Source organism: Phragmites australis, chromosome 9, assembly GCF_958298935.1.
Source record: "Phragmites australis chromosome 9, lpPhrAust1.1, whole genome shotgun sequence".
Classification (NCBI taxonomy): Eukaryota; Viridiplantae; Streptophyta; class Magnoliopsida; order Poales; family Poaceae; genus Phragmites; species Phragmites australis.
Window position 1 is genome coordinate 31,856,148 of NC_084929.1, and position 14,582 is coordinate 31,870,729.

Below are 14,582 nucleotides of genomic sequence, written 5' to 3' on the forward strand. Positions count from 1 at the left end.
AGTTATTCTGTCCGTGCGTTCGCAATCGCAGGAAGCCTGCAGTTGAGGAACCAGCAGCACCCGCCGTCTCTGAAGCTGACATCTCCGTGCAGCTACCAACTGTTCTTTCTTTGATCTCCTGTCGAGCTAGCCTGCTGTTTTCATCCTGATTCTATAGAACTATTAGCCAAAATATGGTCTTGCAAGAATACTGATTCAGATCTAAAACAGGAGGCGACCATGGCGGCGGCGCGTAACCTCGGCGGCAGCGCGGCGGCGAGGATGGACATGGAGGTGAACGACTGCTACTTCTCACATGTGGAATGGGCTGGCTTTCTTATTTCGAAAATGCTATGCATACGACCGGAACGTCCGACCGATCCTTCGTGTCGAAAAAGAGTCGGATGTTCCGATGTTACGTATAGCAGTTCTCTTCTTATTTCCTGTGTGAGAGGGGAAATATTTTGGCTAATAGTTAGTTTGGAATTTTTTGTTTGTATATTTTTTATTTAAAAATTATAAAAATATACAACTATATATAATTATTTATTATATATTCTATAAATACGGTGTATCTACAAGGTATATCTATCTTGTAGAGGTACCTTTTACTTATTTCGGTATGTTTTATAATCGCTATAGAGTATCCGAGACATGTAGATGAAAAACAGGTAGATAATAGTACATAAGTTATCTCTAGAGACTCTTCTAGATATCCAGAGGATTGACAATATAAAAAAGGTTCACTCGGAAGGAGTCCGGTTAGTTTACGCCCACCATACCCGACTAGTCTCACATGTGGAATGGGCTGGGCTTTCGTATATGCTCTGTGTGTGTGAGAGAGAGGAGGATGTATTGGTCTGAGCTGACCCGGCTAGCCAGTGGGCCCTTTATGATTGTATCTCTGGTTTGCAGTTGTTTCGGCCTGGTACTTCATGGGCTTTAGGCCTACACACTGAAGTGTTTAGCTTTTCCTCTCTCTTTTTTTTCTTGGTCCCAACGACCCAACGTCTCTTTGTGTTGCACGCTCCCTGCTCCGGCAGGCTCCACTAGCCGTTAGCCCCTCGCTGGCCACGGTCGCGAGCCCCTCGCTTTCCCGCCGGCGACTCTATTAAAGCTATCGCTTCCTCGCTCTCCAGCTCAGTCCATCCCTCGCGCCCCGCCTTTCCCGATCTATCTATCAGCTCTCGCAGTCGCAGATCCTCGAGCAAGAAGCCGCCTGTGCCCGCGCTAGGTAAAAATCCATGGCGAGCGGAGGGCGTGCGGCGCACAAGGCGTTCCTGCTGTGCAACTACGCGCTGCTGGGCGCCGCGTCGGCCTGCATCTTCCTCGCGCTCTCGCTCCGCCTCGCGCCTTCCCCGTGCGGCCTGCTCCTCGTCTTCCTCCACGCGCTCACCGCCGTCTTCGCCGCCGCGGGTTGCTCGGGCTCCTTCACCGACGGCGGGGCCGGCCGCGCGCACACGGCGCACACGGCGGGGGCCGTCCTCACCGCCATCTTCCAGGGCGCCGCCGCGCTGCTCGCCTTCACCCGCACGGCCGATTTCCTCGCCGAGCTGCGGTCCTACGTCCGGGAGGAGGACGGCGAGGTGATCCTGAAGCTGGTGGGCGGGCTCGGCGCCGCTATCTTCGTGCTCGAGTGGGCCGCGCTCGCCCTCGCGTTCGCTCTCCGGCTCGACGACGACGGCGGCGAGGAGGCGCACGCCGAGTACTCCAAGAGCTGGGCGTCAGGTTACCATGTCTGATTCTGCTGTGATCCAGCATTAGAGAGAGCCTAGAGACTGGAGAAATTCACGCACAAAAATCATAAACGAGGGATATTTTTGGTTCTTAAAGCTTGGTGGATATTCAGCTGTTATTACTGTGATCATGTACTAAAGTGCAAAGGCAAATGTATTGCTTTGCTCTGTATTCATTTCATTCATTTATCCGATCTGGTATAAATTGGAAGGAAATTTTTTAATTCAATGCGTCAGAACATTTTTTCTTTGATCCTTTTCTTTTCGGAGAAATTAATATGATCAGTTTCTGTTTCTTCTATATGGGATGATTTGGCAGTCACTCCTGTCTCAGGCCTCCACACAGTATGAAAGAAATTTAAGCTGGGCCTTATTTTACTAGGTGGAAAGAATTTTGTTGTGATTCATTTTCTTTTCTTTTGGACAGATTGATATGATCAGTTTTTTGTTCATCTCATCATTTATATGATTTGTCAATCTTCTGTCAAGCCTCGCAGAGTATGGCAGAGCAAAATAAAACAGAAATCTAAGCTGGGCTTTCATTCACTAAGCTGAAGAATTTTTTTATGATCCAGTTTTTGGGCAAACTGATGTGATGGATTTTTTTGGGGAAATATGCGATCATTTTTATTTTTTTTATAGAAACACATTCCATGAGACCGCTGGCTCATTCAAAACGCTGGCCACATGAGCGAGTACAGAGTCTGAGAAATGATCCAACCATAATTTAGGATCAATCCTGCTAAGACTAGCATTATACTTTACTAAACAATCTGCTACTCCTCAATCAGTTTTTTGGTTCTTCTCTTGCATTTAATGCATATGATTTGCAATTAGAGATGCAAGTTTTGTATTTTTTGGATATTGGGTCGATCTAAAATTAAAAAAAATGAGCTAGAGATTCACTCCCGCCTAATTAAGTTAAAGAAAAAATAAACTAAATAGTAACCCAAAATTACTCATCAAGTACCCATTTGCATCCCTATTTGCAATCTATCATGCCAACTCCTCAGTCCTCCACAGTCACAGACCATGGAAAGGTAAAATAAAAGAGAAATTTAAGCTGGGTCGTCGTAAGAACTACTACTAGTTCGGGCCGTTGTAACTTTGCAAAACTGGGCCCACAAAATGTGGCAGTTTTGTAGGCCCACAAAATTGGGCCGTTGTAATACAGGTACGGCCCAAAAAATATGGCAGGGTTCCGCCTGGCTACAAAACCTAGCTCATCTCTGCCGCCGCCGCCGTCTCGATCTCTGCCGCTAGCCCTCTCTGCGCCTAGCTAGGGTTTGCAACTGCAGGGCTCGTGGCCTCCTCTCAAGAGCAGCCAACATGGTAATTTCCCTCCTCGAATCCAGTTGTATCTCGTGCGCTCATTATTTTTTTTCTTCTCGATAGATCGACGAATTGAACACTGAGTAAAGGATACGGAAGGCGAAATTTGTGCGTGTCTTCGTTGTTCATGTTGGTTTTTAAGTGTGCAATCGGTGCGCTGTTTATTTGTTTAGGATGATAAGTTATCTTCAGATCTAGCTAGCCTATAGTGTTCTGTGTACATGTCGTTCTCTTCTGTAGCGGAAATCGAATTCAGTACTGAACTATGGGTGACTCAAATTGTCATTGAGTTCACAAGTCCAAAGAAAGTGCCGAAATTTTCTTAGACGAAGGAAGTACAACTTCCGGCTTCTATACCAATAGGACTCTCGTGCGACGATTGTGGGACCAAAATGTTAAACTTTTAAATTATAGACTTGACAGAAGAATCATCCTACTCAGATGTGACGGCGTATAAGGGAGCTGTATACTGATGAGACGTAAATCAATTTGATTTACGTAAATCAGTTTGATTTTGTTATGCCATTGTGTAAACACTATTGGGGATACAATACCCATTTTAGATTCGTTCACTACCACAAGTTATTGGCCTATTGGTTAGTTCCTTGCATGACAGTTTCTGATGTTGTGGTGCTGTGCTGACATGGTATTTTTTTTTATTTACTGTAAGTCCTGGGTTCTGATTTTTTTTTTGTTCGCTCATAGCCGAAGCAAATCCATGAGATCAAGGACTTCCTTCTCACAGCGAGGAGGAAGGATGCCCGTTCCGTGAGGATCAAGAGGAGCAAGGATGCCGTCAAGTTCAAGGTTCGCTGCTCCAAGTACCTCTACACGCTCTGCGTGAATGACACCGAGAAGGCCAACAAGCTTAAGCAGTCTCTCCCCCCAGGTATGCAGTGTGTTAAGCCTAATTGATCCAAAATACTGTACATTGTTGTGACACTGTTGAAGTTTAAATTCTACTAGTTGTTACTATATACGCGAGATTAGACATGTCATTTGAACAAGCTGTTTAGTTTGATTATGGTGTCTTGCATGCTTGATTCAATTTCAATTTTCTAATCAGGCCCTCACATTGAAAGGTTTCTGTTAGCTGAAACTTGCCTATGTTGTGCGCATGAGTAGAATCATCAGGTTCTCATTCCAGCACTGTTTTTTTGCTATACATGCAGCTTTATTTAGAAATTGCCTTTCTAAATAAATTTCTTAGATATTATACACGCTTTGCTCTATTTTCAGTTGTGTCCTCTGGTCCTCAGTAATGAAGTAGGCAAGGATTACTATTAGCTCAAAACTTGTCTTTATTGTGTGCTTCAGTGCATCCACTTCCCTTGTATCTTTGCCACTGTTTGAAATATGAATTAAATACGGTTATGATTTCTTCCGCTGTATCTTTGTCGGGCCATTGTGCTAGTTACTGATTGTGAACTTGTTTTCTGGCAGGCTTGAGCGTGCAGGAGGTCTAAGGTCTTGAGACCGATTATGGCACCTCGCTGAGTGATTTGCATCTCTATTCCCACCTTCAAATAGGCGACTCCCAGACTTCGTTGTTAAATGAATTGTTGCCGCTGAGATGAAATATTCTGTGGAAGTAATATGACGTTTGCTACTCTGGAATGTTTTGCCAGCTGCACCATTCTCTCTGTGATATGTGAAGCGTGTTTCCTTCTTTTCGACATTGATATGTGAAGAGTTGGTATCACGTTGTATGGTTCTTATCAGACCATTCGATCTCGATGACATTAGGGATGAACAACAGCAGCTGACATGCTGTTGAATCTCATCCTGAAGGCATACTGCACTACTGTTGCTGCTCATCTGTTTCCCTTCCCAGTTTGTATCAGTTTGCACCACTGTTGCTGCCCATCTTTTTCATCCCGAAGGCATTTTGCACTACGAAAGGAGATTCGAATGTTACCGTGATGTGGTCACTGGCATGTGGATTAACTCAGTGGGTCTAGTGTTTATAACGTCACCCTGTTATATTGCGTCAGAGGAACCGCTTCGCTGCACTACACGTCGGATGTGGAAATCTGATAAATACCAGAAGCTGCCATGACCAAAAGGATTCTGCCACCGGGGAGAATGCCACGAGCGACAGATACACGTCGTTTTGGTGACGTGGTGCTCTCCTACTGGCCGTCGCTGGAGCCCCGACGAGACGCGATTCGCCGCGGCGGATTCCGTTACGCTCAGCGTCTCCGAGCCCCAGTCACGGTCCATGGTGGACTTTGACGAGTCCACGTCGTCGCCTGCGTCGCTGTCACCCTTGCCGGTCCACCACGGAAGACTGGACCGGCCACCACTTCGGGTCCCCACCTGCTGGTGACCCTCCCTGCCAACCAGACCCGCGAGTTCGCAACAACCACAGGAATGCCATCCCCGTTTCCGAGGTCGAGCGGGACGGAGTGGCATCGTCGTGAATAACCGCAGCACCTGAGCCCCTTCTCGGGCCTACTTGCTCTACAAATATTCCCTTCGCGCCGCGGTTCCCGGTTCCACACCGGGAGTGTTTGGAAAGCTCGCCGCGGTACGGGGCTCCGGTGAGCGGCGGCTACCGAGGCGAGGCGATGGGGCGCCTCCGCGGTGGACGCGCCTTCTTCCACCGCGCGCTTGTCCTCTCGTCGCTGCTGCTCCTCGCCTCCGCCGAAGTCATCTTCGAGGAGCGATTTGATGGTACTGTACCTGCCCCTGCGAGCTGCTTGGTGTTACTAGTTACTGCGGCTGTCGGGAGTCCAATAGTTTCAGTTCGTTGGTTCAGAGAGTTTGAAAATTTTTCCCGATGGCTAATCTTTCAGAAGAGAGTAAATTATTTACTTGTTCTTTTTGGTGTACTTTTTCTTGGTACCTGATGAAAGTGTGCAACGTTCTGACATTTAGATGGGTGGGAGAGCCGTTGGGTGAAATCTGATTGGAAAAGGAGCGAAGGAAAAGCCGGAACATTCAGACACACAGCAGGAACCTATTCTGGAGATCCTGACGATAAAGGTGAGGGTCTGTTCATGCTATTTCGACTAAACATGAGCATGTGTGTGGCGCGCGCGAGCGTGATGAGCACGGTTAAAAAAACCGACGGTAACCATTCAAAAACCGCGATAACCGACCTTCTCGATCCGATCCAATTTTAGAAATCAAACGGTAACCGAATTTGAATTTAAAAAATTTGAAAAAATAAAAATAAAAAAAAATCTTTAAAAAACTAGACACAATTCTAATACCTTATGTGAAAACAATTTTCAAAAATAATGTCGTTTGCATCATATTCTATAGGGAGAAATTTGAAAAAAAAAAAAATGAAGCGTGCGGCTCAGTTATTAACTCATGTTAAAGAAAAAGTTTAACCTGCAAACACATATTTTACACAATTTCTTGTGTAAAACGTATTTTAAGAGAATCTTTAAAATTGATTTTACTTTATTTAGAGTTTTATTAATTTCTCTATGATTTTTAAAAAATTCACAAGTATAAAGTGAATATGTTAAGAAACAACACTGTAATTAACTTTTTCATGTCTACCATTTTTTTCCTACGTAAATCATAGTATAAATAAGCTAATGAAAGTGATTTAACTAATTTTTGAGGTGTGATGGGTCAGTTATAAATTAATCTAATCGCAATACATTTACACAATCATGCATGTTACAATAACTAATTCATGAGTTCATGTATCTTTAAAATACATAGGATCATATAAGAAGACTAACAAAATTAGTTTCATGATCTTTAGATTAGCAAAGAGTAAACTATACATTTAATTTGGTTTAACAAATACAGTTTCTCACAGAAAATTTTGAACTTTTTTATGAGTATAAATACTTTTATCATGTAGATCATGCTACAAGGAAACCAACAAAAATTGTTTCACTTGATTTGAAGCTCAGATGAATTAGTTATTGATTTTACAAGATTAAGATAATTTTTAGGTTTTTGTTGAACTTGACTGAAAATCGAGAAAACCGCTCGATAAATCGAGAAAACCGAGCGGTTACTGAGAAAACTGAGCGGTTACCGACGATGCGAAAAATTCGAGAAAACCGCTCGATAAATCGTAAAAAACGCTTGGTAAGTTCGGTAACCGGTCTAAACCGACCGGTTACCGAACGGCTAAAATCGCAATTTTTTTAAAAAAATTCAAATTTTGTCAAATGAATTTTCTCTAATTTTTTTTGAATTTTTGACCGGTAACCGCAGTTATCACGAATTTTCGGTTACCGCCGGAGCTCGGTAACCTTAACCTTGGTGATGAGAGGAAGCTCAGGCTGTGCCAGTTTCATTTGGTCCCTTTTTTTAATCATATTTTTTCGAGCAATACGGGAGAGGAAGCTCAGGCTGTGCCAGTTCCATTTGATCCCTTTTTTAAATCATATTTTTTCGAGCAATACGGGGGGAGAGGATCCCCGCCTTATATTAGATCGCAAGCGCAGCGCAAGGCCACACAAAAATGTACAGAGTGTAGATGAGTCTTACAAATAAGTCAGTTACAAAATAGAGCCCGGCATACCGGGACGAGATTACAACGTGAGAGAGTCACTTGGTCCTTTTTTTTTAATCATGAACATTTCAAAAAGGGAAAATAAGGAAGCATTGTAATGTTTGAATATCCTCTATCAATTATCTTCAACTTTTAAAGCATAAATGGTGTAACCTTATGCTGATATGGTTTGTCTCATGCATCGTATGGTTATTTGTGCTCTGCAACCGTTTCCTCAGGTATACAAACAACTACGGATGCTAGGCATTTTGCTATATCGGCAAAATTCCCAGAATTTAGTAACAAGAACCGGACGTTGGTGATACAGTACTCACTAAAGATTGAGCAGGATATTGAATGTGGCGGTGCTTACATCAAACTTATGTCTGGTTATGTCAACCAGAAGAAATTCGGCGGTGACACTCCTTACAGGTCAATTTGCTTCTCTATGTTTGGCCTCAAAAAATAATTTTGTTTATGAGGCACCTTAATATTATATTCAAAATTATATATATTCACTGTGATTTTGTTTATCAATGAACTCTGCAAGTGCAACTCTTTGCCTCAAATAGTACGAACATTTTCAGCAAAAGTTGGTAGTGGTCCAAGAAGATACCCAGCTTGTGCATGTTTCTAGAGTCACCTACGGTAACCAGTAACCTAGTCATTTGTTGAAATTGATGGCAAAATTGTCAAAGACATTCCATGAATTGACCAGAAAAATGATAAACATTCCATAATAGGCATCTTTGTTCTTTAAAAAAGTCAATGGGCATCATGAAAACATTGTATCTACATGCAATTATAATATAAGACTTGACCATAATGCTTTAATTTTTCAATAAATTGGCATGATAAGCATTAAATCCTGCACCTGAGCTAGGTAGCTAGTTGGGTTACGTTAACAAACACCCACTATCCCATCCTTAACTGTAAATATCTTTACCGGTAGGTATTAGCCTAAATGATACGCGTTTGTCCAATCTTCTGAAAGTAATATGATAAGTCGATTGGTAGAGTTTCGATATTGATGATCCAAAGGCTCCGAACAGAACAGATCGAGAACCCTCGCAACCACTACACCACTACTCTGTGGTTATCAACCGTGCCAAGACGCGATTGACCTCGCTAAGAAGGATTTTCCTGCAAGCGAATCGAGAACACAAGTAAGAACAAGTAGATGCAATCTAAATATTACTGATTACTAATGAACATTTGAGTTGGGGTTCAACAAACCGATAAACGGCGGAACTGTCTAAAACAGAATAATCTAAGCTAAACCTAAACCTAAACTATGACGACTACTGTATATTTATAGGGGGACGTGAGGATGTCGACCTAGAGTTGTGCAACCGTGGAAAGAGACGTGCACAATCTGGACTCCAACCCCGACACGATTACAAGACCTAACTAGGTCCAAAACGATGGTGCAACACCTTATTTCTTTGACTCTGACTAAACTATAGGGAATATTTGGTCGAACATAGATCTATTGGAAAGGGTTCGTCGTAAGCTTTCCAGCAAGTTCAAGAACGCCTCAATTGGACTCCGTATGCGAGAGTTATGCCCGTTTTATTGACGTGCCATCCTGTGACTCGACCACGACCACGACTAGAGTTTAACTTCGAGTCCGAGTAGACTTGGTATTCGAGAGGTGATGTCCGAATAAGGTTGTGGTGCTTCCCCTAAGTTCCTAAGCAACAAAACAACACAAAAAACTTAGTAGTATTCTATTCTTTACGAAGAAAATATGAACAATGAGGAACGAATTCACCTTGCGTGTACTAAGGGAGCCATGGGCGTATCACTAAAAATGGTTGAAGGATAAACTAGAGGTTAGCTTAGGCACCGTTGACTTATGTATTATGTCATCGTTACTTTCTTTATTGAACTGTTAGTAATTGTTCAGTCTATCTAATCCTCTGCTGAGTTATTATCTGCTAACTGTCTTGACGTTTACTCATGCAGCTTTATGTTTGGGCCTGATATATGTGGTGATCAGACAAAGAAGCTACATCTCATACTTTCATACCAAGGGCAAAACTACCCTATCAAAAAAGATCTAAAATGTGAAACAGACAAGTTAACACATTTTTACACATTTATTCTTCGGCCTGACGCCTCATATAGCCTCCTTGTTGATAACCGGGAGAGAGAGTTTGGAAGCATGTACACTGACTGGGACATCCTTCCTCCTCGTAAGATCAAAGATGTTAATGCAAAAAAGGTGTGGGATCTGCTGCCGTGATCAAAGCAATGTTATACAGTGAAATTTCAATGATGCCTTTTCTTATACATTTGTTTCTTTCAGCCAAAAGATTGGGATGACAGGGAATATATTGAAGATCCTGATCAAGTTAAGCCAGAGGTCTGCCTTGTCATATTTTGTGTCATGAACTGATTATATAGATCGATAATTCTCTGTAACCTTTTACCTGCACTGACCAGGGCTATGATTCAATTCCTAAAGAGATACCTGATCCGAATGACAAAAAGGTATATATGCCTCCGAGTTCTGATTTTTCGTATAAATCCAGTTCTAATGTCTAACCATTTAATTGGCACATTCATGCTTCAGAACACTTTGAGTACAGACAAATGTTTCATTTTACCCATTCAAGCTTGTTACATTGGCTTGCTTCTTTCGAAGAATCCTAGTCACTTTTCCTTAGTTGCTGGCAGGGTGGCAGTAATTTGTGCCTGTGCATGACTAAAGGAACATTTCACGGTGTTTTAGTGAATGTTTTATATTGTAATTGATACATAAAACACAAGATGACAAATATTTTGTTTTTACGCTAAATCAGCCTGAGTCTTGGGACGATGATGACGATGGTATATGGAAGCCCAGAATGATACCAAATCCAGAATACAGGGGACCATGGAAGCGCAAGGTTTGTTTTCTTGACTAGTTATCTTCTTGTAACCTTTTATTTCTTTGAACAATTATGTACTCTCACGTGCTTCTGCTTTCAGAAAATTAAGAACCCTAACTACAAAGGAAAGTGGAAAATCCCATGGATTGATAATCCAGGTCAGAATTATAGATCTTATTTTTGCCTGTGCTATATAAATAATATAATGTCCTCTCCATATTCTCATGATTTGCATGACAGTTTTATGTACTTCTTGTAACAGTAATTTCACTGCTTATCTGACTTCGAACTGAACCTTGCCCACTCAAGCTTCAATCGTAAACATTAAGTGAACTGTCTTTTTCAGAGTTTGAGGATGACCCAGACTTATACGTTCTGAAACCTTTGCGGTATGTGGGAATTGAAGTTTGGCAGGTACCAAATGTAGTAGTTGGTCAAAGATATGTGCTTTACCGTAGTCCTTGGTTGTATCAAATGACTTAAATCCTATCTGAACTTACTACTTTTATGGTATACAGGTGAAAGCTGGTTCAGTTTTTGATAACATTTTGATTTGCGATGACCCGGATTATGCAAGACATGTTGTAGATGAAACGTTTGGTGCAAATAAGGAGGTAGACACGACATGTTTAATAAGTTAATCCATGCTCTCTATCCCCCTGGGAACCCTTTGTATCAATTTATTTCTGTGCTGCAGGCTGAAAAGGAGGCCTTTGAAGGAGCTGAAAAGCGGAGGAAGGCTAGAGAAGATGAGGTTAGCGTGAGAGGTTACTGTAATATCTGATAATGAATAGTGGGACTCAACAGTTACAGTTCAGAGAGAAGTTAACGTGGGTTTGCTTTTCCACAGGAAGCTCGACGGGCGCGGGAGGAAGGAGAGAAACGAAGGCAAGAGAGGGATCGGAGCCGTGGCAGGGACCATTACAGGGATAAATATAAAAGAGTACGTCTCTTCCCTTTATCATACTGGATTCTTTTGTCCCTTTTGCAGTTCAGCTCATGTTATCCTTGCCATATAGGGATTTTTTTTTTCTGGTTTGAGGTACTATATTGATCCTCTTATCTCTAGCCTTCTTAAAGAATTATCTGAAAAAGGTTGAGGCTTTAGCTCCTTGCCTTCCAGTAAACCAGCATATATAAACAACTGTATCAATATTCCTAAAAAACAACAGTATCGATAATAGGAAGGAAAAAAAGGCATGGTTTCAGCACAGCAATGAAGAATTTATACATTGTCACTCCGGTGAATAAACTTAGAGGAACTGTGTGCCAAGTATTCATAGTTTTTTTAGATAATGGAAAACAAGTTTCCAGCCTCTGCACCATGAGGCGCACACAGCCTGGATCATTATTACAGTCTTATTACAGTACTCCATCAAACTTGAAATAGTCAAGTATGGAAGCAAACTACATAAGAGTGGGGATATCAGCCCCCGCAAATTCTGGAATTAAATCGCCACCCATCACAAGTGTTCATAGCTGCATTGTGTGCTTAACTATTGATGCATAGTCAATCAGTTATATAGTAGCGATCTATATATCAACCATAGGCTGACATGTTGTTTCCTTCCTCTGCATTTTCAGCATCGGCACTACGACTACCATGTAAGTTAGAAAGCCATCTTCATTTGTTATCCAGGAAAGGCCAAAAGTTATATAAGAAACATCTGGCTGACATGTTGGTTTCATGTTCAGGACGAGCTATAGATATTGCGTTCTTTCAAGGAGTGCGAGAAGGTTGCCCTGGACATCGACTGCCGTCTAGACGTCTACGGAAATGGGAAATGATGATTGTTCAGAAAAGAAATGGAAAATGGCGATTGTGTCAATAAAATAGACCAAAATAGACCCCTTGGCCAGAAACAGGTTATAAGCTTATAGTCGATGAGGGCGCCCGTGTAAAATTGAAGTGGTGATTTTTTTTGGGCGACGGACAAGAGGAGATCCACGTTGGCCATGAAATGTAAACTGCAGTACTGTTGCTGTTGTACACGTATATACGATCAACTTTTTTTCCCCCTATTTTAACAGTAGTATTAAATGTGTGTTGCATTCCAAAAAGAGAGAGAGCAGTCGTCCGGTTGGGCGCGCGCATCTGTTTTCAAAATCGTAGGCCTCATGCCAATTTTACATGCTTAGAAAATTTGCATTTCGAAAATAGATGAACACAATCCCCATCCATCCGAAAACAAATTGTACATCTGGTATCATCTATACGAGTTGGGAGGCTATTAACTGAGAAGGAAAATCTCCACAAGGATATCCCAAATCCCCACGCCTTCTGCCACTTATTAATCTCCACTTGGCGCCCAAGTTTTTACCTGGACCCAGCGCTAGATCTCGGCCATTGCTATCCTGTGTCGGTGGAAATCCGACGGCCCAGTGTGATCAATCGTACACCTCGACCACAGGCAGCACCAGACGCGAGTCTCGTCTCCTCGCTCGATCGGCCCCAAGCCCTCCGCACTCCACAGCCCATGGCATGGCTCTCCTCCCGCCATCGCGGGACCTGCCAGCGGGTCTCGTCTTCGCCCCCGCGGACGCCGACCTGCTCTCGGCGTACCTCCGCCGCAGGATCACGGACGAGCGGCTCCCCGCCGCAGCGGCCGAGTTCTTCCACGGCGCTGGCACCCACAGGGGGACTACCTGTTGCGCAACGGCACCGCGCGGCGCGCGCCTTCGGACCGCTAAACACGAGTGTCCGGTTCGAGTCTCACTGAGCGAGTGTACCGGCTCCTGCTTCTTTAGGCCGCTAAACGAAAACGAGCAGGGCCACAAAAAGTAGCAACAACAAAAGTGATACTTGGTTTATCTCCTCTTAAAAGACTAGTTTAATAGGTGAGCATTCTATCACACTAATAAGTTATGCTATGTATCTCTCCGTAAGTAATGGCTTCCTGTTCCTTAGGCCCACGAAGGGTCTGTTTGTTTACTGTTTTTGTTTTTGTCTCTTTTGAAAAATTGTATTTTTGGTTTTTCCAAAAAGTTATTTTTTATTTTAGCTGTTAGTTTTTATAATAAATTTTTAACTTTTTAATATACAACTTCTCAGAAAAATTACTATCAACTAGTTTTCTAACTTCCAGTTTACTTTAGTAAAAACAGACTTTTATTTCTGCAAAAACTATTTTTCAACCATCGAGTTTGTTTGGGCTCCTACCCCCAGATAAATCAAAAGCAAAAACGACAAACAAACAGGATATAAAATAGCAGGAATGATGTCATCTTCTCTGTGTGGCCGCCCGAACTTCTCGGAGATTTTGATTTGGGCATATTAGGAGCGTCCCGTGACTTGTCTGAATGTTTTGTTTCCGTTTGGGTGCCCATGACTGAGACCTTGGCATCTTTTGAAGTTCTTTGACATCGTTGTTAGTTGCTTCGGAGGGTATGTAATCATCTGGTAATTTAGTCGAGAGTAGTGTAACTGCTGAAAAAGTTCAAATACTTACTCAGTGTGAATTTTGGGTGTTTATGCAATCAATTTGTGAATTATAGTGATGTGATCGTGTAAACATCTCTTATTCTGTTAACAAGAACATTTTATGTTATTCGCATAAAATGAGCATTTTTATGTTATTTGCAAAAAATGAGCATTTTATGTTATTAAAAAAACATATAAACGGATGCACTACATTTTATCATCAGTATTCCTTTCTGATATTGTGCCGCCGAACGGCGAGCCACCCGCCCCGTGCAGTACTGCGCCTTTTCCTCACTGAGGGAAGGGAGCCCGCCGGTTGGGGCGGCGCATGTGGCGTTGGCTAAGCTAGCGCGTGTTAATGGGTCCTCAGCGGTGGCGGCTACATTAATATTTAAGCTATGTATTTTTTTTCTTTAGTAGTACACGTTATATAAATATGTATATATGATTATGAGTATATGTGTATGTCTATAAGTTATTTTTTTAAATTTTTTAAGAAAAAAACACAAGCTGCATCAGCTTTGCAGTAAATTCTACCCATTTTTTTACCGATGAAACTGTCACACTGCCACTGCATGGCCTGATGCCTGATGCCGGCCCCAAAGTCCCAAACAGAGCCGACATCCCCGTGCATCCACCGGGGAAATTTAGGAAACAACATTGTTTTTAGTGGTGTTCAGGAAATAACACTCCAAATCTTTGTATTCATCGAAGAGCACTGGTTCACCAAATGGATTAATAAAATATCACTTCACGTACCTTTTGTA

The 14,582-nt window shown here is 42.4% G+C and overlaps 3 protein-coding genes across 4 annotated transcripts; all 3 read left to right on the top strand.

Annotated features, from left to right (window-relative positions):
• The first annotated feature begins 1,032 nt into the window (after positions 1-1,032).
• Positions 1,033-1,944, top strand: LOC133929860 (uncharacterized). The gene has a single exon (XM_062376618.1). It carries the CDS (start codon positions 1,224-1,226, stop codon positions 1,719-1,721), a length of 498 nt encoding a protein of 165 aa, XP_062232602.1. The 5' UTR covers positions 1,033-1,223; the 3' UTR covers positions 1,722-1,944.
• Positions 1,945-2,895: 951 nt separating this feature from the next.
• On the top strand, positions 2,896-4,768 carry LOC133929181 (large ribosomal subunit protein eL38z/eL38y-like). The gene is made up of 3 exons (XM_062375827.1): positions 2,896-3,047; positions 3,753-3,936; positions 4,491-4,768. Exons 1-3 carry the CDS (start codon positions 3,045-3,047, stop codon positions 4,511-4,513), a joined length of 210 nt encoding a protein of 69 aa, XP_062231811.1. The 5' UTR covers positions 2,896-3,044; the 3' UTR covers positions 4,514-4,768.
• A 761-nt stretch (positions 4,769-5,529) lies between these two features.
• LOC133929180 (calreticulin-3-like) lies at positions 5,530-12,416 on the top strand. 2 transcript variants are annotated; one of them, XM_062375825.1, is made up of 14 exons: positions 5,531-5,723; positions 5,928-6,035; positions 7,758-7,950; positions 9,487-9,745; positions 9,830-9,886; positions 9,967-10,014; positions 10,326-10,412; positions 10,495-10,552; positions 10,741-10,808; positions 10,913-11,008; positions 11,092-11,148; positions 11,245-11,337; positions 11,979-11,999; positions 12,090-12,416. In XM_062375825.1, exons 1-14 carry the CDS (start codon positions 5,618-5,620, stop codon positions 12,099-12,101), a joined length of 1,263 nt encoding a protein of 420 aa, XP_062231809.1. In that variant the 5' UTR covers positions 5,531-5,617; the 3' UTR covers positions 12,102-12,416. The 2 variants fall into 2 exon arrangements, with proteins under 2 accessions (XP_062231810.1, XP_062231809.1); XM_062375826.1 differs by lacking the exon at positions 11,979-11,999 and having other exon boundaries at positions 5,530-5,723.
• The last annotated feature ends 2,166 nt before the right edge of the window (positions 12,417-14,582 follow it).

Coding starts and splice junctions, on each gene's coding strand:
- LOC133929181 (XM_062375827.1), top strand. Junction 3,937..4,490: donor TAAGCAGTCTCTCCCCCCAG/GTATGCAGTGTG, acceptor GTTTTCTGGCAG/GCTTGAGCGTGCAGGAGGTC.
- LOC133929180 (XM_062375825.1), top strand. CDS start 5,618: ATGGGGCGCCTCCGCGGTGGACGCGCCTTCTTCCACCGCGCGCTTGTC. Junction 7,951..9,486: donor GGCGGTGACACTCCTTACAG/GTCAATTTGCTT, acceptor TTACTCATGCAG/CTTTATGTTTGGGCCTGATA. Junction 9,746..9,829: donor AAGATGTTAATGCAAAAAAG/GTGTGGGATCTG, acceptor TGTTTCTTTCAG/CCAAAAGATTGGGATGACAG.
- LOC133929860 (XM_062376618.1), top strand. CDS start 1,224: ATGGCGAGCGGAGGGCGTGCGGCGCACAAGGCGTTCCTGCTGTGCAAC.